General features: G+C 44.5%; 1 protein-coding gene across 17 annotated transcripts in view; it reads right to left on the bottom strand.

The window, feature by feature from the left end:
• ATP10D (ATPase phospholipid transporting 10D (putative)) overlaps window positions 1-20,509 on the bottom strand; it is a 61,992-nt gene extending 41,483 nt beyond the window's left edge. Inside the window, exons 1-4 of one of the 17 annotated variants that reach the window (XR_014171510.1) lie at window positions 14,297-15,192; window positions 5,415-5,456; window positions 4,514-4,786; window positions 2,497-2,691 (exon numbers count right to left, since the gene is read on the bottom strand). Coding sequence is in view for 16 of the 17 variants with exons in the window: in XM_081924353.1 (XP_081780479.1) it covers window positions 2,497-2,662; window positions 4,514-4,786; window positions 5,415-5,456; window positions 20,298-20,373 (557 nt within the window). In the remaining variant the exon portion in view is untranslated. Of the gene's footprint in view, window positions 1-2,496; window positions 2,692-4,513; window positions 4,792-5,414; window positions 5,457-14,296; window positions 15,193-20,148 lie in introns of those variants that run through there. The other 16 variants (XM_081924353.1, XM_081924346.1, XM_081924347.1 and 13 more) reach the window with 16 other exon arrangements.
• Between the last annotated feature and the right edge of the window lie 322 nt (window positions 20,510-20,831).

The raw sequence follows: 20,831 nt of genomic DNA, 5'->3' as shown, positions 1-20,831 counted from the left end.
TGGCCGTTCCGTGAGGCTCTTCGTATAGCGGTTTTTTCGTCTTGCGAAGCAAGCCCATTGACAGCTTAGCGGATTAGCGGCTTTTAGCAATCAGCTTTTAAGCGGCTTATCAGCGGATCAGCTGATAAGCGGCTTAGCGGCTTAGGAAAAGGGGGGGGAGAGAAGGGGAAAAAACCCGCAGGAACTCACAAGACATTTTCGTCTTGCGAAGCAAGCCCATAGGGAAATTCGTTTTATGAAGCGCCTCCAAAACTGAAAACCCTATCGTCTAGCGGGTTTTCCGTCTTGCGAGGCGTTCGTCTTGCGGGGCACCACTGTATCAGCTTAAGCACAGGAGGAGAACGTGAGCACTGTTTCATTCTCTTCCCCGATTCCCAAACAGGAAAAGCTGGCTATACATTTCCAGCAACTATTCACATTGCTATTTTTTTTAACCTGCCAAACCTTAAAAGTCTTGGAATCAGGTTTCACGAAAGACTGCCTTCCTCTATATAAACCTACCCAAGAACTGGAATCTCCTACAGAGGCCTCTCTTGTTGTATGTCCAGATAGTTATAAGGCGACCATAGAATAATAGAAACGTAGAGTTGGAAGGGACCACGAGGGTCCTCAAGTTCCTGGAGGCCAAAACATCTGGAGGGCACCAGACTGGGATAGGACGGCTTATGGCAAACACCGGCAGCTGCACGCCCAATGCACAATCACTCATATACCCACCCATGGTAGATAGGACTGCAAACCACAAAGAGCCACAGGGTATCACCCTGCACTGAGGAGGGTGGGCGGCAACATTGCCACCCATTCTCCTGCTCCCCTACCCTGCGTCAGGCCCGACCCGAGGGTGGAGCTGTGGCCGGGCATGAGCGCCGCAGCCAAGGTGCAGCTCCTTCTCGCTTAGAGCCAGGATCCGATGAAGGAGCCTGCTGGATGGGGGGGTGCCTGTTTGCACCTCCGCACAAAATTGTGCCCGGCCCCCCCCCCACGCCTCTGACTGCACCCATCAATTGTGGGGCGTTATCCACTGGGAGCAGTCAAGTGCAACATTCCTTCTTTTGCTAGAGTGGCCATGCAGGGGATGTTGGTCCAGTCACTTGAACTTCCTGTTCCTCTTGGCCTGGAGCATCCTTCCTTGCAAGTGACTAGTAGGTGGCCGTAACTTTTCAAGACCTGGTAAAAGGCCAAGTCATGCAGCCACCTTCCTCTCTTTGATATTTTTTTCATCCTGTGAACTTCCTGGTTCACCTGGACAGTACTGCTGGCTGCCAGCCAGCAGTCCCCCAGGTTATCTCCCATATGGGGTAAACTTGTTTTTACACGTTTGTAACTTTAAGCCTAAAGCCTACCTTCAGGGATCACACTGTGCTCTGCCTGATCATGAGTAAAACTACTTTTTGTTACTTATGAATAAGACTGTTGTGTCTTTATTCTTTTAGGATGGATTAAAGGGGTCTTACCAGGAATAACAGAACATATCTCAATCTGGGCAAGCCAAATTGAATTGCTTCTTGTTTTAAGAGACTCACACGAGTTTGCAACCAGCTTTCTGCTGTGTAAAAGGGGGGTGCACTCTGCTAAGTAAAGAAGCTTGCTAACGCGAGTTAGGGAGGATAATATTAATCAATATATCCTCTCCTGCCACCCTCAACTTTCCCACATCAATCTCCCAACACAGGTCATCTACCAGGGCGGCCAATGCAGTTTCAGCTTCAAAACTGGACTGGAAGCCAGGATGAAATGGATCTAATTATTTAACTTCATATTTATACAGTGGTACCTCTGGTTAAGTACTTACCGTATTTTTTGCCCCATAGGACACACCGCCCTATAGGACGCACCTAGGTTTTTTGGGGGGGGGAATAAAGGGGAAAAAATTATTTCCCCCCAGGCACGGGGCTGGTGTGGGGGAAGCCCGAGCTTCCCCCGACTCCAGCCCCCAGAGTAGCCTGCTATCTGTAAGCCTAGGGAGCCGTGCTGGTCTCCCCAGACTTGCGGAGAGCTGCGTGAAGCCCGGGCACGCTCTTCAGCACGCCCGAAGCTTCGGAATACAGGCAGCTCTGCGCAACTTTGGGAGCCCGGCGCGGCTTGGTGCCGGGCTCCCGAGGGTTGCGCAGAGCTTCTGACCCCTCTCGCTCTCCAGGCTTCAGTGAAAGCCTGTATTCGCCCCATAGGATGCACACACATTTCCCCTTCATTTTTGGAGGGGAAAAAGTGCGTCCTATAGGGCAAAAAATACAGTAATTCGTTTTGGAGGTCCATTCTTAACCTGAAACTGTTCTTAACCTGAAGCACCAGTTTAACTAATGGGGCCTCCCACTGCCGCCGTGCCGTCGGAACACAATTTCTGTTTTCATCCTGAAGCAAAGTTCTTAACCTGAAGCACTATTTCTGGGTTAGTGGAGAGTGTAACCTGAAGCGTCTGTAACCTGAAGCGTATGTAACCCGAGGTACCACTGTATTTGTCAAAGGCAATGGTAATATTATTTCTGATTTTCTTACCTACAATAGACTTGAGTCACTATGTTGTTTATTTTTTTGTCCAACTGGTATTTTGCGTAATCCTCGACACCATCTTTCACAGCAATAATTGTGAGAACCACAATGAGAGGGATCATGGTGATTTCTTTCCTGAAAGCTTCCACCACTGGAACCCAGTTCAGCAGAACTATAAATAAGAAATATAAATTGGCAGCTCTGGAAAACACAAACACAACAACCCACAGGATGTTAGTGTCAGCCATTGACGCGAGTATAAAAAAAAGTGTCTGAAGCTTGATATGACACACATAAGTGAGTAGCAGTTGACTTCAGATTAGTATTCAGCTCATTAAGGATGGGTAAGTTGATATTAAAGCAAAGTATGGGCATGCGTGTTATAACTAGGCATTTACTTCATGGGGCTAATGGCAGAAAAAATCCCACAACACTAGAGTAAAATCAGAAAACGTTTCCCAATTAATCAAAGCAACATTACACACAACCACAAAATGCAGCTCTTCTCCCACAACCATTATGCTTCCAAATCACCTTTTCTGTTTTCTCTTTTCAGTTTTATTATGTTTAAAATTACAGTCCAAAACCAAGGCTTCCTACATCAGGACGTAGGTGCTTAGGATAGGGTATACCAGGGTTAGCCAACCAGGTGCCGTCCAAATCTTCTTGACTATGGTTCTCACCTGCCCCTACCTAGCATGATCAATGACCAGGAATGATGAGAGTTGTAGTCCACCACACTGACTACACCCGGGGGTACATCAACAGTTACATTAAATTCAAAACGTGACATTATGCCTGTATCTCATGCAACTAAACTATCGCAAATGTTGACCACGAGGGTGCCAATTATTACGTATTCAAAGGGGCCAGCAGATTATTTGGAACTATCTAGTAATTATCTAGTAATTACCGTATTTTTCGCTCTATAACATGCACCTGACCATAACACGCACATCGTTTTTAGAGGAGGAAAACAAGGGAAAAAGCATTCTGAATGAAACAGTGGATGTATCATTTTTGTGCTTCATGCTGTGGCCACAGACATGTGATCTGATGGTGAATTTGGGGTGACCCAATGCAAAAATCCTGAGAATCCCTGTGGATCCATGCTTTGTAACCACGTTTTTGCACCATTACAGCCCCAGGCAACAGTGGGTGCGTGATTTTGGGGGGGCAGGCTGTAGCCATGGACATGCTATGTGATCTGATGGTGAATTTGGGGTGACCCAATGCAAAGATCCTGAGGATCCATGTAGATCCATGCTTTTTAACCACGTTTTTGCACCATTGCAGCCCCAGGCAACAGTGGGTGCGTGATTTTTGGGGGGCAGGCTGTAGCCATGGACATGCTATGTGATCTGATGGTGAATTTGGGGTGACCCAATGCAAAGATCCATGTGGATCCATGCTTTTTAACCACATTTTAAGTGGGGAGGGAAGGAAAAACACAGAACGGACAAGGAGCACGAGAGGGGTGTGCAGAGAAGCAGCTGGCTAAGAATGCAGGAGAGTGGTATAACGGGAGGGAGGAAAGGAAGGCAAAAGTTTTCCCTCACCTACCCACCCAAGCCAGCCAGCTCGCGCGCGCTCTCTCTCTCTCCCCCCCTCCTGCATGTTTTCACTCTGCTTTCCCCTCTGCTTGCCTGGAGGGGAGGGGCTTTCCCTGCTCTTTGTTCCGTTTGAGCAAACACAGCAAGGAAACAGAGAAGGGTGGGCAGTAAGACCCTGAGGCAGAATGCAGGAAAGCAGCCGCTTCCTCTTTTCAGGTTTCCCTTCTCCGAGACGCGCGATTTGATTTTTGCCTGATATTTTTTGCCATTTGGCTCCAGGGACCACACATTCGCTCAATAACACGCACAGACATTTCCCCTTCCTTTTTAGGAGAAAAAATCTGCGTGTTATAGAGGGGAAAATACGGTAATTACTGTTCATTATTGTAACAAACTACCATTGCTTTCACTCTGAATGTTGCAAACAATACTATCTAATTATCCTTTAATTTCACAACTGTGCACGTTACCTGTGAAACTGTTCGAATATGTTCTTCGGTATAAAGTTCCAAAGTCGGTACTTGGTAGTCCGTATTCTGTTGTTTTGATACAGGTGGGATACTTTTTCGTATTCTTCCTTAAAATGCCCCAGACATGGTATAACAATCCTGTGTTTACTGATGGTCTTGGCTGGCTGCTGGAAGGTGACGTCATTATTGCCTTCTGCAGAAACCATGCGCTGCCATTTGCACCTGGCCCACTGAAGTGACTCTTCCATGTTCTCGTGAAAACCAAGTCGTGTCCTTTACTTTGCAGCATGTTAAGATAAAAAGAGATAGTTGCAGAATAAGCTGGGTGAAGTTGAAATGCACATGACAAGTGACGACAAACTGCTGTTTTGTGTTGAGAAACGTCCAATTCATCCAAAGCCAGTTTTTAACTTTATGATAGCAAATTAACACTGAAGTGTAACTTTAGATGATGATGATGGTGATTATGATTCTATTAATTTATACCCCACTCATCTGGATTGGCTTAATGCCCATATAAAACCACAATAAAGATACTAACCAATTAAGAGAGACCAGAAATCATTGATTAAATGGCAGAATGACATTACAGAGCTATTCATTTGGATGGGTTTGCTATAAAAGAAAAGCCAAAGTCTTTGTGCAAGACGTTTTTTTCAAAATGTGCCCCCTCAACTTCTGTGTTTGACTGGAGAGCTCTATGTATTAATAGGCAGGGAAAAGGGAGCACTGACCAAGATCCCTAACAGGAAAATTCTCTTATCACTGAGACCAACAAGATACTCTCTCCGCCTATTACCTGCCAACACCCCTACTGACCTCTCACTCAACACATCCCCCTTTCCCTGCAGGAACAGACACAACCTGCTTCTTCCACCAACTAGCAGGTTAGATAGCCTACCAAGAAATCCTTCTTTCCTTGTAGCCCGTGGCTTGACAATTGCTGAAATAAAAAAAAGAGAGAAGTCAGCTGTGCAACCTACTTTTCCAGCATCCCTCTCTGTGTGCACAGATTACAGAGCCTACCCAATATTGCTAGAACTGGAGTGAGTGAGCCATAAGTAAAGGGACTCCTGACCGTTAGGTCCAGTTGTGGCCAACTCTGGGGTTGTGGCGCTCATCTAGCTTTACTGGCCGAGGGAGCCGGCGTACAGCTTCTGGGTCATGTGGCCAGCATGACTAAGCCGCTTCTGGCGAACCAGAGCAGCGCACAGAAACGCCGTTTACCTTCCTGCCGGAGTGGTACCTATTTATCTACTTGCACTTTGACGTGCTTTTGAACTACTAGGTTGGCAGGAGCTGGGACCGAGCAACGGGAGCTCACCCCGTTGCGGGGATTTGAACCGCCGACCTTCTGATTGGCAAGCCCTAGGCTCTGAGGTTTAAACCACAGCGCCACCCGTGTCCCGCATGGGTGAGCTATAACCATACATATATCTGAGAGCTCCATATATCTGAGAGCACTTCATCACAATCAGGCACCACTGCATACTTCACTTAGGATAATCTAGCAAGCCTGCTTGTCCTTAGGTCCTGCAGGTGGCTCTGTTCCTGCTTAGATATACGCAACTTGGACACTGGGACGATGCAAGGGGTGACTGGACCGCTGGATTGCCCTATGCAAAGCATGGAAGGGCTCTGCTTGACATAACTGCCTGCAATAAAGTGTGCAGGCCAAAGTCAATGCTCAACCAGTGCTGAAGGGTCCTGCTCAGCTCCTATCCGATTGCGTCCAACCTCACAGGGTTGTTGTGAGAATGAAGGAGATGGGAAAAATTGTTAATGGCCATGAACCATTAGAAAAATGTAGGAAATAAATAATACCCAGGATGTATAAATAAGTAATAGGGACGCGGGTGGCGCTGTGGGTTAAACCACAGAGCCTAGTTCGAAAGCACGTCAAAGTGCAAGTAGATAAATAGGTAGCGCTCCGGCAGGAAGGTAAACGGCGTTTCCATGCACTGCTCTGGTTCGCCAGAAGCAGTTTAGCCATGCTGCCACATGACCCAGAAGTTGTACGCCGGCTCCCTCGGCCAATAAAGTGAGATGAGCGCCGCAACCCTAGAGTCTGTCACAACTGGACCTAATGGTCAGGGGTCCCATTACCTTTACCTATAAATAAATAATACCTAGGAAATGTATTATCACACCCAGACTTTTCTCTCTTCTCTCTCTTTTTTTGCAAAGCTATTTCCTGTTTTTTCTTTACCCGGTTTGGCTTTTTCCGATACAAAAACAGTGGTGAATGGGGATTTGCTTCCCCACTGCAGAATATCTCCTATCCGCTATAGTCCCCATGAAGAGGTATTGTAATATGTTCGTTTCTGCAGTTGTTCCGATAGCCTGCAGATCGAGCACTAAAGACACCTGGCTTCGAAGCCAACTCTGGATAGCACCAAGGTTAAAGCTGTGTGAGCCTGAGCTGATAACAGCATTTTGAAAGGAAAAGCCATTTAAACTCCCAGCTGGTCACCCAAATCCATGAGTCAGCATCAATGCAAGGAACTGCTGTTAAGGGAGAGATGATAACATTGTGCCCCAGGGGCACAATCTGTGAAATGTGCACCAAGATCATGTTACCTAAGGAACTTTTCTCAATGAACTGGGGAGTGGGGGCGGGAAAAGGCATAACAAAGTGCTGGCAGTCTTGACACCTTTCTAAGGCCAAAGCCACAATAGAAATGTGGTCTTAACTGAGCTACTCCAGCTTAACCACTGTGGGCAGCTAGGCATCTGGTGAATGAAACCTCGCCATTAGTTCAGCTCACTGAATCCACACCACAGACTGTCCATGCCTAGTTTTGACTGAGATAAAGAAGGCAGTGGGGAAAGTCATTTATAATACCAATACTAATACTAATTTATTATTTATACCCCACCCATCTGGCTGGGTTTCCCCAGGCGGCTCCCAAGAGAACATTAAAAACACGGTAAAAGATCAAACATTAAAAACTTCCCTAAACAGGGCTGCCTTCAGAAGTCTTCTAAAAGTCAGAGAGTTGTTTATTTCCTTGACATCTGACGGGAGGGCGTTCCACAGGGCGGATGCCACTACCGAGAAGGTCCTCTGCCTGCATGATTTCCTTATCTGTACGTCCCAAACCACCAGACTGAGATTCAGATTTCTGGAGAGATTTGATTAACTAATGAGATTAACTATCTTTAGTTTCCATTCCTTGTTTCTCTCCTCCCTGTGCATACATTAGTTTATTTATAACTAATCACGAGAGACTGATATTTTTGCTTTTGTTGTTATCGTTACTCTTTCCTGCACCACTTCATAGTGTACAAAACTCAATGGAATCCATTTTTTAAAAAAACAAAAGAAAAAAAAAAACAAATTACCTTGGTTTTACCTGGATCTGTTTCAGACTTGGTTCAGGCACTGTTTGGGACTGAATTAGAGAGGAGCACCACTCTTTTCTTAACCTTAGCTTCACCCCTGTGGTAAGACCCACAGCAGTCACTTAGCTGTTACTAGCTACATTTGCAGAAGCAAAGATGCACTCCTCCTGTCCTGATACAGGTCATTCGCTAGGATGACCAAGGCTGATTCAGTCCCAAACAATGCCTGAACCAAGTCTGAAACAGATCCAAGTAATCCATATCCTCCTGAAATGGCTCAGTCACCATTCTCTCCACCACCTTACCTGCAACCGGGAAGTTTTTTTTTTTTTTTAATAAATCACATATAAAGTTTAGACGGAATGACACTGATAACCCAGTCCTTTGTAGCTTCAGTTGCTATCCTACCTGCAGTGTTTGTGCAGAACGATATCTGTCTTGTGTGTGGTTCAGAGGATAGGATACAGTGGTACCTCTAGTTATGAACTTAATTCGTTCCGAAGGTCCGTTCTTAACCTGAAACTGTTCTTAACTAAAGGTAAAGGTACCCCTGACCATTAGTTCCAGTCGTGACCGACTCTGGGGTTGCGGCGCTCATCTCGCTTTATTGGCCGAGGGAGCTGGCGTACAGCTTCTGGGTCATGTGGCCAGCATTACTAAGCCACTTCTGGCGAACCAGAGCAGCACATGGAAACGCCGTTTACCTTCCCGCTGGAGCGGTACCTATTTATCTACTTACACTTTGACGTGCTTTCGAACTGCTAGGTTGGCAGGAGCAGGAACCGAGCAACGGGAGCTCACCCCGTTGCGGGGATTCGAACCGCTGACCTTTTGATCAGCAAGTCCTAGGCTCTGTGGTTTAACCCACAGCACCACCCGCGTCCCTGTTCTTAACTCGAGACGTGCTTTTGCTAATGGGGCCTCTTGCTGCCGCCACGCCATCAGCACACGATTTCTGTTCTCATCCTGGGGCAAAGTTCTCAACCTTGTAACCTGAAGCATTTAAAAACCTGAGGCGCTTGTAACTCGAGGTACCACTGTATTGCACTTGAAACATGAGGGACTCGAGTTTAAATCCCTACAACGCTGGTAGGCCTTGCCCAAGTCTCTTGACAGGAATTCATTATCAGTCAAATAGGCATTCAAATGAATTACTTCAGATTTGATCTATGAAAAGAAATAACAAGAATGTCCATTGGAACCAATGGGAGCCATTTCCCTGTTCTTATTGTAGCTTATATTTATTTCCACGGAGCCTGGTCATATCAATTGACATCTGCTGTTCCCATTATTTCTTGTGGTCCTTCAGGGAGCTTCCATTGTTTCTGGTGGGTATTTTTACCATTCTTTTTAGCAGCATTTGAAATTCGTCAGGTGCATCTTGCACCTGCCTATCAGCCACTTGCAACCAAGTGAAGACACCTGGGTGCCAGGATAGCACCTGATGTCTCCACCATCTGGAGGTGCATGCCTGGGCATCCTTGGATATTATTGACTGTTTTCACACGCTAGCAACACATCCTGTACAATTCTATCCATTATATTTTCTCTGCACAATCGGAATGAATTTCAGGAACCAAAACGTCGTATTCAAAAATACAACTGTGTAGCCGTCCTTAGTGGCAACGAAGCATTCTGTTTTGGCAACTATAACCCTGGTTCAAGGAGCCATTTGGCATCTACCATATATCTGAGTTTCTAACACTCTAGTACACCCTATCCCAATTGCCACTGTAAGAAGAGGGCAGACGTTGTCTGATGCCTAAAAGATAGAGAGGTGAAGGCACCCGGTGAACACGGCTAGGTGTAAAGTTTCAGAGCTTGGGTGCCACCACAGAGAAGGCCCTTTCTCTAGCAGCTGCCCACCTAACTTCTGAAAGCAGGGTATGTGGACAAGGGCCTCTGAAGAAGTATGCAACTGATTTGAAACAACTGCCAATGCAGTCTATCTGCAGCCCGTGAACTAGTTTTCCAGATAGCTCATTAGTTACCTATAACTTCCTAGGGCCAAATAAGAACCTTTCAAGGAACTAATCTCATTCAGGGAAGACGGGGCAAACTGCCAGAAACCAACAGCCTTTGTTGCAGCCACGTTTTGTTCAGCCTACTCCAACATCTCAGGAATGACAATGCAACTGAGCTCTTTGCAACTACGAGTATGCCAGCAACAGCAAGGAGGTTGGGACGAGATGACTTGCCCTTTCACTTCCTGGGCTCTATTCTAGATTTGGCTGTCAATCTTTCCAGTTACCAACTACCACTGTATTTACCAATTTGAGTGGTGCAGGTAGATGTTTGGTTCTATATTAGCATTACCTTATTTGTGAAGCTTAGGATGTTACTATGTCCTATACATTTATATTTTAAATGTGCAATGGATTTAAGTGGAGCCATTCTGTAACTTTTTCTTTTCTTAGAAATTCTGAATACTGTATTAAATGGCATATAAATACTTGAGGCAGAACGTATGCTCATTTTCAAAGGGGGAGAGAAAGAGATGGCAAGGATGAATGAAGGGAAGGGTAAACAGAGGGTGTGTAGGAAGGGAAGGTAGAGATAAAAAAATGTTACATTATGGGGGGAGATTGAAATCAACTACCTTTACAAACAGAAAGGTAGTACACAAATATCAGAAATTCATCCCTTCTTAAACAAGTTTTCACCCTTAAAAAGCCCCACCAACTTGTTAGATTCCGTTATTCAGGAAAACCATATAATCCATTGTCTACAGAAGAGTTCATGAATTATCATTCACCAAACTGAACACACAAGCAAGGTTTAAGTAGAAAAGTGCTTCTGATACTGTGAAACATTACAGAGATGTTGGAACCTGTATAAACATCTGTGGATAACCTGATCCAGGTCTTGTCTTAACAAGCCCCAGAGCTACCTACCATTCCAGATACTGATCAGCATCAATTAGAGTTTATCTCTGCATCTTTCATAGTCACGGCAATCCATATGAACACAAATTATGTCTTTATATAAACCTTGTTAATGCATTTTAAAGGTTAAACCATTAAACATTTTAAAGGTTAAACCATTAAAGGTTAAAAATTAAACCAACATACACTGAGCAGAATTGAATTATTTTAATGGTGATATCCAAGATTAGTCCTACACATAGTAGTAGTGATTTCCATTTATTTAGATGGGTGTACTCTGAACGGAGGGACGCGGGTGGCGCTGTGGGTTAAACCACTATGCCACTTGGGCTTGCCAATCGAAAGGTCGGCGGTTCGAATCCCTGCGACGGGGTGAGCTCCTGTTGTTTGGTCCCAGTTCCTGCCAACCTAGCAGTTCAAAAGCACACCAGTGCAAGTAGATAAATAGGTACCACTCCGGCAGGAAGGTAAACAGTGTTTCTGTGTGCTGCTCTGGTTTCGCCAGAAGCGGCTTAGTCATGCTGGCCACATGACCCGGAAAACTGTCTGTGGAAGCGGACAAACGCTCGCTCCCTCGGCCTGTAAAGCAAGATGAGTGCCACAATCCCAGAGTCGTTCGCAACTGGACTTAATTGTCAGTGGTCCCTTTACCCTTTACCTTTTACTCTGAACAGGACTAATGATGGATATCACCCTAAAAGAAATAAAGTAGCATACTATCTGATCTTAACTGTCATTATAACCTGAGACAAAGCTATAAAGGTAGAATAAAATCAACTGGACTTTCTAAGTACAGTAAACATGGTGTGACTCTGGCAATTAGCATGCATAAAATTACAGTCTAGTAAATACTTATTTATCCACCTTAATACTGTACATGCTTAACCTGTATGAGAGCAACTTATCATGTTTTAAAAGTGTTGCTTTGTCTAACTTAGCCATGTTTTTACATATTGTGACAGTGAGTTTAAAATTTGAAACAGAGATCAATCCCATACAGCTCAAGGCCAATTCTCAGGGCTAAATTCCCTGCAATGGTCTGCATTAATTCCAGGGAATTAATGTGATTGTGGTTAAATAATTCCCCCCCACCGACAGTGGAGATCCACTACTCAACACATGCACAGAACCATAAGAATAGCAAGGAAAAACCAAAAGCACAGGCAGTGAGAACTGGTCCCACTTAAAATGGAAGATAATACCAAACTCTTCCCAATCACTTCATAGTCTCTCAAAGGACAATAATAAAGAGATATAACCTATTAACAATCAACTATAATATACTTAAAAACAGAGACATAATGGCCAATGCCTGTTTCAAGGGGCTCTTATATTTTATTATTACGGTAATTTTTAAATCCTTTAGGTGTCCTAATCAGTACCTCAGAATTCAATTTCAAATACTAGTCACTCCTTTTGCACTTGAAGGAGTGACTAGTATATATAATGGGACGTAAAATAATGAAAGTCTGCCTCTCCCTCCCTCCCACATCCTGAGTGCTCGAAGTCCAAATTCTAATTAGTGTACCTTTTTAATATATGGGTGCGAGTCTTCAAGTAGGTATACCCAAAGCATCTATAGTACTTCTTTACCACAGCTCTGCTTATCTCTAAGGCTACTTAGCAAACAAAACTTGTTTAACAAGTAAAGTGCGAAGCTCAGTGCTTTTCAAAAACTGCCGTGTAGGTGTAACCTCAGCAATATGGATTTGCCAAAATATTCCTTTGGGGTTTTCCTGCAGATTGCTTATATGTTCATTCCAGATCACTCTGCAGTCTATCATGTGCATTTAGTAAGGGAACTTCAGAGCCCTCTAGCTGAGAGGACACCCAGAGATACCACATCAGTACATTTGTCCCTTCTGTTTATGTACCCAAAATATTTGACTCAGCAAATCTCTCCTGTAATGTGCTGAAATCAGTGGTGCTAAACCAAGGCAGATTCCGTTTCGTAACCTTCTAGCCCTAAGTGTGGAGAACTTCCTCAGGAAATACGTACAGGAACAAGAAAGTCAAATTGTTGGTGGGCTGCATTCCCTAAACTGACCCAAATATAGTTGTTTCTTCCACAAGGAACACTGCAAAATTGCTCTTCAGTGTGCAGAGAAAGTCGATAAGCAGCTTACGCAATCTTTCTGCACAAGGAGGACTGGCTCCAGATAACAAACCTCACCATGGAGAAGTACGGTATATATATGGGTCCTGCTTCCCCGGCCCCTGAGGGCAGCTCTGAGCATTCAACAGCTCAGCAACAGGTAGAAAATCAGGTGCAGCTCAAGGAGACGCAACAAAGAGGAAAGCCACCCACTGCTACATTTCTGCCAGAAATGAAACTGCTCAGTGCACAGAGCCACTGCTGACTAAAAAACGAGAAGCACACCTGAAAATAGCAAGGCCCTATTGGCCAGCTAATAACACGGTAAGGGCCAACATAAAGTTTTATTTAGTATTGTTTTATTATTTATTAAATCTGCATACCTCCCTATACCCAAAGATCTTGGGGCGGTTTGCAACACAAAATGACAATATAAAAAACAAAATACATAATAAAAATAAGAACAAAAACAAACTGATAATCCCCATGACCACTCTCTGAAGAGTCTTGGCCCTCTTTGCTGTCTCGATGTTTGCAATGACCCAAGTAGTAGAGTTGGAAACTGCCTTATACTGAACCAGATCATTACTCCTCCTAGCTCAGTACTGTCTGCACTGATTGGCAGCAGCCGTCCAGAGCTTCAGATAGGAAATATTTCCTTGCCCTACACCAGAGGTAGGCAACCTAAGGCCCGGGGGCCAGATGCGGCCCAATCGCCTTCTCAATCCGGCCCGCAGAAGGGCTGGGAATTAGCGTGTTTTTACATGAGGAGAATGTGTCCTTTTATTTAAAATGTATCTCTGGGTTATTTGTGGGGCATAGGAATTCATTCATATATTTTTTCAAAATATAGCCCGGCCCCCCAGATGGTCTGAGGGGCAGTGGACCAGCCCATGGCTGGAAAATGTTGCTGACCCCTGCCCTACAGTGATGCAAGGGATATAAACAGCAGATGCTCAGCAGATGTTGTGCAAATGAACTGGGACATTTCCCCCCCTCCCCAAAAAGCCTTCTCACAAAACTCAGTATGTAGCTAGAGCTACCAAGGAGCCTTAAGCCCTTCACAAGACATCCCTCATCCCACCACATTTTGGACAACACCTAAAGCTATCCCAAAGAGACGATGCCAAAGATACCTGGGTGGTAGCATTTGCTGGGGGACAATTGGTGTCCCCATCATGTGTCTAGCCAGAATTTTTGTTGGGGGGGGGGCAGAACCTCAGTTCACTATGTATTTTTTATTGATTTTTATTTATTGGGGGGCAGCTGCCCCTCCCTGCTCCCCCTTGGCTACACCCACGCTCCCCTTACTTATGGGGAACAGTGCCACTCGCTTAGTAAGGCTGAATGCCTTTCAAATGCTTGGCGCCACATTTTAGACGACCAGACACATAACGATTTCTCCAGCCTAGCAACTGCTACAACAAATCAAGTGGTTTAAGCAAAATAGCACCTTACCTATTCTGGATCCACACAGCTCCAAAGCAAAGTAACATTATTTTCATGCAACAACATTTAGCGACTCTTTAGCCATCGCCGCTGAAGGGATTTGCAAAAGGAGTAGCACAGCAGGCTTTCTAAACATAATTCTTAAATGAAAAAATACTGTATTACGGGACTGCGGCCTAGGCGGTCAAACCGTTTCTCACAAATCATATATGGCTGCCGTGCAGTTCAGGTGCGGCTCCCGACAGGTTTAGAAAGATGAACGAAAGAAGCTGATCTATAAGGGTAAGTCAAAAAAATGTGTGAGAGAGTTAAGAGTGCCTTTTCTCCTTCTCTCATCCCTTTCCCTAGCCACACAGTGGCCAAATGGATCCCGGGAGCGTGGGGTAGGGCTTAAGGCTCAGGAGGAAGCAGTAATATCGCTGAAAAGCAGAGAGAAAGGAATAGTATTATGCCTGGCAGAAGCTGAGAAAGGGGAGAGGGGGAAGCAAGGCCCTGGCAAAGGAAGGGGGTGGGAATCATAGGGAGAATAAGGAAGCAGTGTTGACAGCCAGGTCCGTTGACAGAGAAGAGATAACTAGGGAGGGTACTGTATGAGGATCGTTGCAGAAGGAGAAACAGCAGCGGGGCTGTGCCTTGCGGCTCTCAACCATTGGAAGATATTGGCAGGATTTCCTTTGGCACAGAAACTTGGGCCGCCCCTGAGCTGCAACCGCCTTCCTTAAGCTCAGGGACTTCCTCTTCAGAACTATAAACTAACTCCCACTGTTCTCAAATTCTAGAAGAGATGGAAAGAGAGTCATGTGACCCACAAGATGGCTGCTCCAGAATTCCATGGCTCCCACACTGGCCTGCTCCTCTCAGCCACACACACACCTGTACAACTGCTGGTCCCTTCCTTCTGGACCCAAAAAATAATTGTTACTAGGCTCAGAAGACTGACCCTAGAGAACCTGAAGTCTGTAGGAAGTCAGATTCAGAACGTTTCCTCTCCCCAGAACAGTTAACTTCAGACTATTGACATCCTCAATCAGCCACACGCTTAATCTCTGACTCCAAGACCCCCTTCCGCAGCCTTACTTTAATACTAAAATGTATCAAGGAGGACAGAGGCCCAGTCTCCTTACACAGACAACTAAGAAGAGCAAGCTGATTTTCTGAGGAAAACTAAGGAGCATGTATACTGCGGGGATCACCGTGAAGACGATTAAATTGGTGGAATATGTGGGGAAGGGATATGTGTCCCACCTTACAGAAGACAGCTGCCAGAGGACTGTCCTCTATTTGAATATTTCCATTTAAAGTCCAGTCTAATAAGGGAGATCAACAGCCTTGTTTATTAGCAGCAATAGGCAAACAGGTCACCTGGTCACACTCTTCCTCATGACGGTGAGATGCACTGGGTTTCCATTGAAATTATAGTAATTATTCTCAGATTAGTATATATGCAAAAATAAATTGCCATATGCAGATATGTGGCCTCTTTTTGTCTCCTATTTATGGGTGTCCCTTTTTTTGATGTGTAGGTGTCCTTCTTAGATTTTTAAAAAATGAACAATCTGCTCATACTAGGTGTCCCACAGAAAGCCCAAGAAAATACCTTGCTTATAGCTGAATTTACAGCTTAAAAAACACAAGAGGGCCGAAATAGAGAGAGTGCCTACCAACTCCTGAAGCCCCACCAGTAAAAGGACTATCAATCAGAGCTGTAATAGTACAGTTTTGAAGAAAGACAAACATGGACTTCCAGGACTCGCTGCCATGGTGAACAGCGCATCCCACACTAGCGGACACCGGCTGTGCAGCAAATTAAAGGTAATTTAATAATAAGGATAATCCTTGCAAGCCCTCCGCAGGATTGGGAGGTGAGCTTTCACTTGCAGGTTGTCTGAAACCTGCCTCTCGTTCCGATGGAATGCGGGGGGAACGGGACAGGACAGGACACTGAGTGCATAGCACTGCAAGTAATGGAAACTCTTCAACGCAGCCACCATGAGTGGAGATACTTCTGTTTTTTAAGATGGATCTGAATTTGAACTTAAGAAACAGATGTGTTCTGGATGAAGAAGACAAGATAACCTGCTAAATGAATCAGCCACTGAGTGCCAAGGTTTTGATCTGGAGAGGATTTTCGCCATAACTGGATTAGTATGTAGGTGGAGGGGAGCCTTTGTTCTCTCTTTATATGCTGTTTTATGAGTCGGCAAACCTTCACTGAAGAAAGAATTAACTACTAATGGAATGCAATTATTAATGGAACGCAAGAGGGAATTAACAAGAACTTCATAATATTTACGGATTAATTGAAAGAATGGAACAGTGTGAAAACATCAGAATGATTTGTGGCATTACCCTCTAAAGAGGACTCTAACTTTGAATTATTATGGCTCTGGCGAGACAACAGCTTATTAACAGATGGGAAAGAAATCAAAGAAGACAATGCTGAAAGTCTGCCCGGAGCAATGGACAGACACCAGATCTCTTTCAGTTTGGAAAAGCAAGAAGGCGTGAAGCTGTGGTGCAACAAGAATTGAATCCTTGAAGTGGGGGGGGGGATGCTGCAAATGATAGATTACAAAATAAAGGGAAGGACGAATGTTGGGAAAAAAAAACATTTCACACAGAAAGTTACAAGATATAAACTCTTCTTGCATAGTTAAATATGAACGAAAGTCATCACATCAGTGGCTGTTAAAATAAAGGATTAAGATCAGAACTGTTTTATTTGGATTAAATAAGAGGATTGGAACAGGACGAAGTAACATCATCATCTCCTGAGAAACAGAAAATGGGAAGTCACCCAAAATGTTTAATTTGGAATTGGGTAATTGGCTCTTTTGATTGTATTAAGATTTGGTATTGTATTAATGTGGCTTATATTGGATTGTTGTTAATGAAAAAAAATCAATTTTTTTTAAACAAAGGGGAAAAAGAACACAAAGATATAATATATAGTAAAACAAAACAAAAAGAAAACTCTAGTCTTGTGTTTGAAGGTTATAAGGTATATAATTAATAAGACCTTAGCAGATAAATCACAATGTAGCATAGTTAACACCTGTTTATTTCAATAGGACTACAGTATGGTGAGCAAAACACTGAACCCAGAGTGTTTTAAGAAAGGGAAAAATATGATGAATGGCATTACCTCCTGCAAACCAACTGTACAGGAGGAAGAGAGGGGATACTTCATCTTGTGGCACAATGGATCAGTGTATCTGGCTGTTAACCAGAGGGCTGGTGGTTTAAGCACTAAATCATGGTTTAGTATTTTGTGAAAACCAGGCCAGTATATCAAGTAGAAATGCAGGCCTAACCCAATGTCATAGCGAGGCTTATTAACCCTTCCACCTTAAACAAGCTGTGGTACAAACATGGCACTTCAGGTCTCTATGCTGCCATCAGCCATGCATTAATCCGATTATGATTCTTTCATTGGGGCTGGGAGTGGGGCAGATATAACAAAATCAAAACCCTTTTCACATGATCTGACAAAATCAACTCAGAAAATGGGAAGCCTAATTATCTTGTGCAGGGCAGCATAGTCTGACGCATAATTATTCACTCAGCATTAGAACAGGGCATGATCCTACATGCTTTACTGACACTCAGCTTATTGAGTTAAGCATCTGGTTTCATTGTTATTTTTGCTACAAGAATCCCATAAGCAAAATACTCATACAATGCTGATTGCTGCCATTTTGCTAGTGTCTCCTAGTTAAGGTTGCTGTAGCAAGCAGGTCTCTAGGTTACAATGCAACAGGTAGGAGAGGGAAGTAGATGGAAACTGCCCACATGGAAAACAGATGGGAGAAGCCGAAACTGCCTCATCTCCCAGGAGATTTAAAGGCACAAAGGAAATCTCTAGTTTGTAGCTAGGGAACTCTTAATGGCCTCCTGGGTACTCTTTCCTCTTTTTACAAAATAAATATTTTATAGTTCCCTGCCTAATCATCAAAGTAACTCAAGGGAATTTACAATCCAAAACACAGGATACACACACACACACACACACACACACACACACACACACACCATCTTTATTAAAAGTACAAACTAACATCAAAGCCAATCCATTACCAAAAAAACCCAAACAAAAATCCTAAAACCACCAGGCTCAATACACACTCAATACGTTTAAAGCACCTGACTTCCCCCAAAGAATCCTGGGAACTGTAGTTTATCGCTCACAAAGCTACAATTTGCAGCAACCTTAAACTACAGTTCCCAGGATTATTTGGGGAAAATCAAATGATGTGTTCACACCAGAGAATGATCTACAAGTCAGGAGTTCCTTGGTTCAAATTTTGCCTCTGCAATGAATTCAGCTGCTGGTCTCAAAGCAAGCCACACTCTTTCTCATTCTTGATCTCCTCTACCCCTGCAATATGGGGACCAATAACACTAACTGGTAGTTCTAAGGGATTGCAACAAGATAATGCATGGGAAGCTCTTTAAACGTATGGAAGTACTATATAAATGTTTGGAATTCTGTCTAAAAATTTAATTCCCTCTCTCTACTTCATAATAATAAATTTTACTTATATTCCGCCCTCCCCAGCCAAAGCTGGGCTCAGAGCAGCTAACAACAGTAAAATGGTAAAACATTCTAAAACCATTTCATTCTAAAATTAATTCCAATCAAATTAATGGCAACCATTGGGCTAGAAGTTCTGTGAGGATTGCCAAAGGAGGGAGTCAGGCTGTGCCCTGGCCAAAGGCCTGGTGGAACAGCTCTGTCTTGCAGGCCCTGTGGAAAGATGTCAAGTCCCGCAGGGCCCTAGTCTCTTGTGACTATGTTCAATAGGGGCAAAACAAGAAAATCCAGCTTGCTTGTGCCATGAGGCCACAGGCTGAACTTTCCCAAAGACCAAACCCTAATACTGAATGCAAATGTTAAAGCCCCAATACCCGGATGGAGAACCTGTGGCATAGGCAGTGGGGATTTGCGGCACACCTGGACAAGTGCAGGAAAGCCTGCAGGCCTGCCCACAGGATAAGAGTCAATCAACTCTCCTGCCTTTCATTCCTAAACTGTGCTGCTACCTATTCTTCAGCTCAGATACTACAGACAAAGCCACACCAAGGCAAGTAGTATGGGACACTTGTGCTGGCCTACCTTATACAGTGGTGCCTCAGGTTAAGTACTTAATTCGTTCCGGAGGTCCGTACTTAACCTGAAACTGTTCTTAACCTGAAGCACCACTTTAGCTAATGGGGCCTCCTGCTGCCGCCGGAGCACGATTTCTATTCTCATCCTGAAGCAAAGTTCTTAACCTGAAGCACTATTTCTGGGTTAGCGGAGTCTGTAACCTGAAGCGTATGTAACCTGAGGTACCACTGTACTTTAGATTTGACTTACCACACATAAGCCTAAAAGATTGGCCATCAAATGGCCTAATGAAATGCAAACGTTGAACTGCAGCTTACAAACTCCACACAGCTCTGCTCTGCATCCATAATTACAAAGATCACATGAGGCTTTATTCTACTTTCCCCAAAACTGTTCTAACTTCCCATAAAGTTCAACCAATAGAAAGACACCAACCTAATTTTCAAATACACACCTATACCTGTCCTGGTCTATTTTGAAGATACAAAACTGAACGACAAAACAGAATCAATCATTCTGAGCGAAGCACAGGTTTGCCTCATGTGGCTATGATAAAACCTTCCTTAGGTTACTTCTGCCTACTCAGAAGTAAATCCTAAAAGTTCAGTGCGGCTTCCTGTACCAGGTACTGTAATGTTGTGACGTGCCTGCCCCTGGGACGTTAGGATGAAAGGTGTATACAGTACAGTATATTATAATAAAGATGCACAAGACTTGCAGCGTTGGAGAGGGGCGTCTGAGGAATACTTACGTTCGTTTTTCTAGACGAATAACAAGTACAGTAAAATCCTGATTTAATAAAGCAAAGCCAGGAGAATAGAACTTTCTGACTATGTCGAGGGGATTCCGACAGAGCGGGATGGTAAAACGCTCTGGATAGAAAGGGAATCAGCAACGCACCAAAAGGAAGGGGAAGACGAGAGAGAATGAATTCGCTCGAGAAGATGCCTCTTTCTACCTCTCCCCCTGGGCGCATCACAAAAACGGCCTCGATTCTCCCCGCGCACTCGAAGGATCTCCCTCTGCCGCCGCTGTTCCCACTACGGTCCGAAACCTAGACTCGCAGCCAGCCGCCTGCAGCTGGGAGCAGATCCCCTCCCCGCCCACTTCGCCGGCTGCAGTAGGAAGAACCAACCAATGTGGGGCGGGGGGGGGGGGAAGGCTGGGACAGCGAATCGTCTCCACAAAAGCCAATCTTTGCAAGGACCCGGCCTCCGCCCTTTCTGACGCCTCCTTCAGGCATTTCTCTTCTCCCAACAGAAGAAATCACAGATCTGCAGAGCTGGAAGGGAACCCATAGGGTCATCTAGTCCACCCCCCCAAAGCAGGAATCTCAGCCCGTGGTCCCCCAAAACTATACCCGACCCTGCTTTGGAAATGTGCCAGCAGTTTTATTTCTGCACCACGAGGACCCGTTTAGAGCAATGCGGCATT

Source organism: Podarcis melisellensis (genome assembly GCF_964234715.1).
Source record: "Podarcis melisellensis genome assembly, chromosome: 9".
Classification (NCBI taxonomy): Eukaryota; Metazoa; Chordata; class Lepidosauria; order Squamata; family Lacertidae; genus Podarcis; species Podarcis melisellensis.
This window is presented reverse-complemented; position numbering and strand designations above follow the sequence as displayed.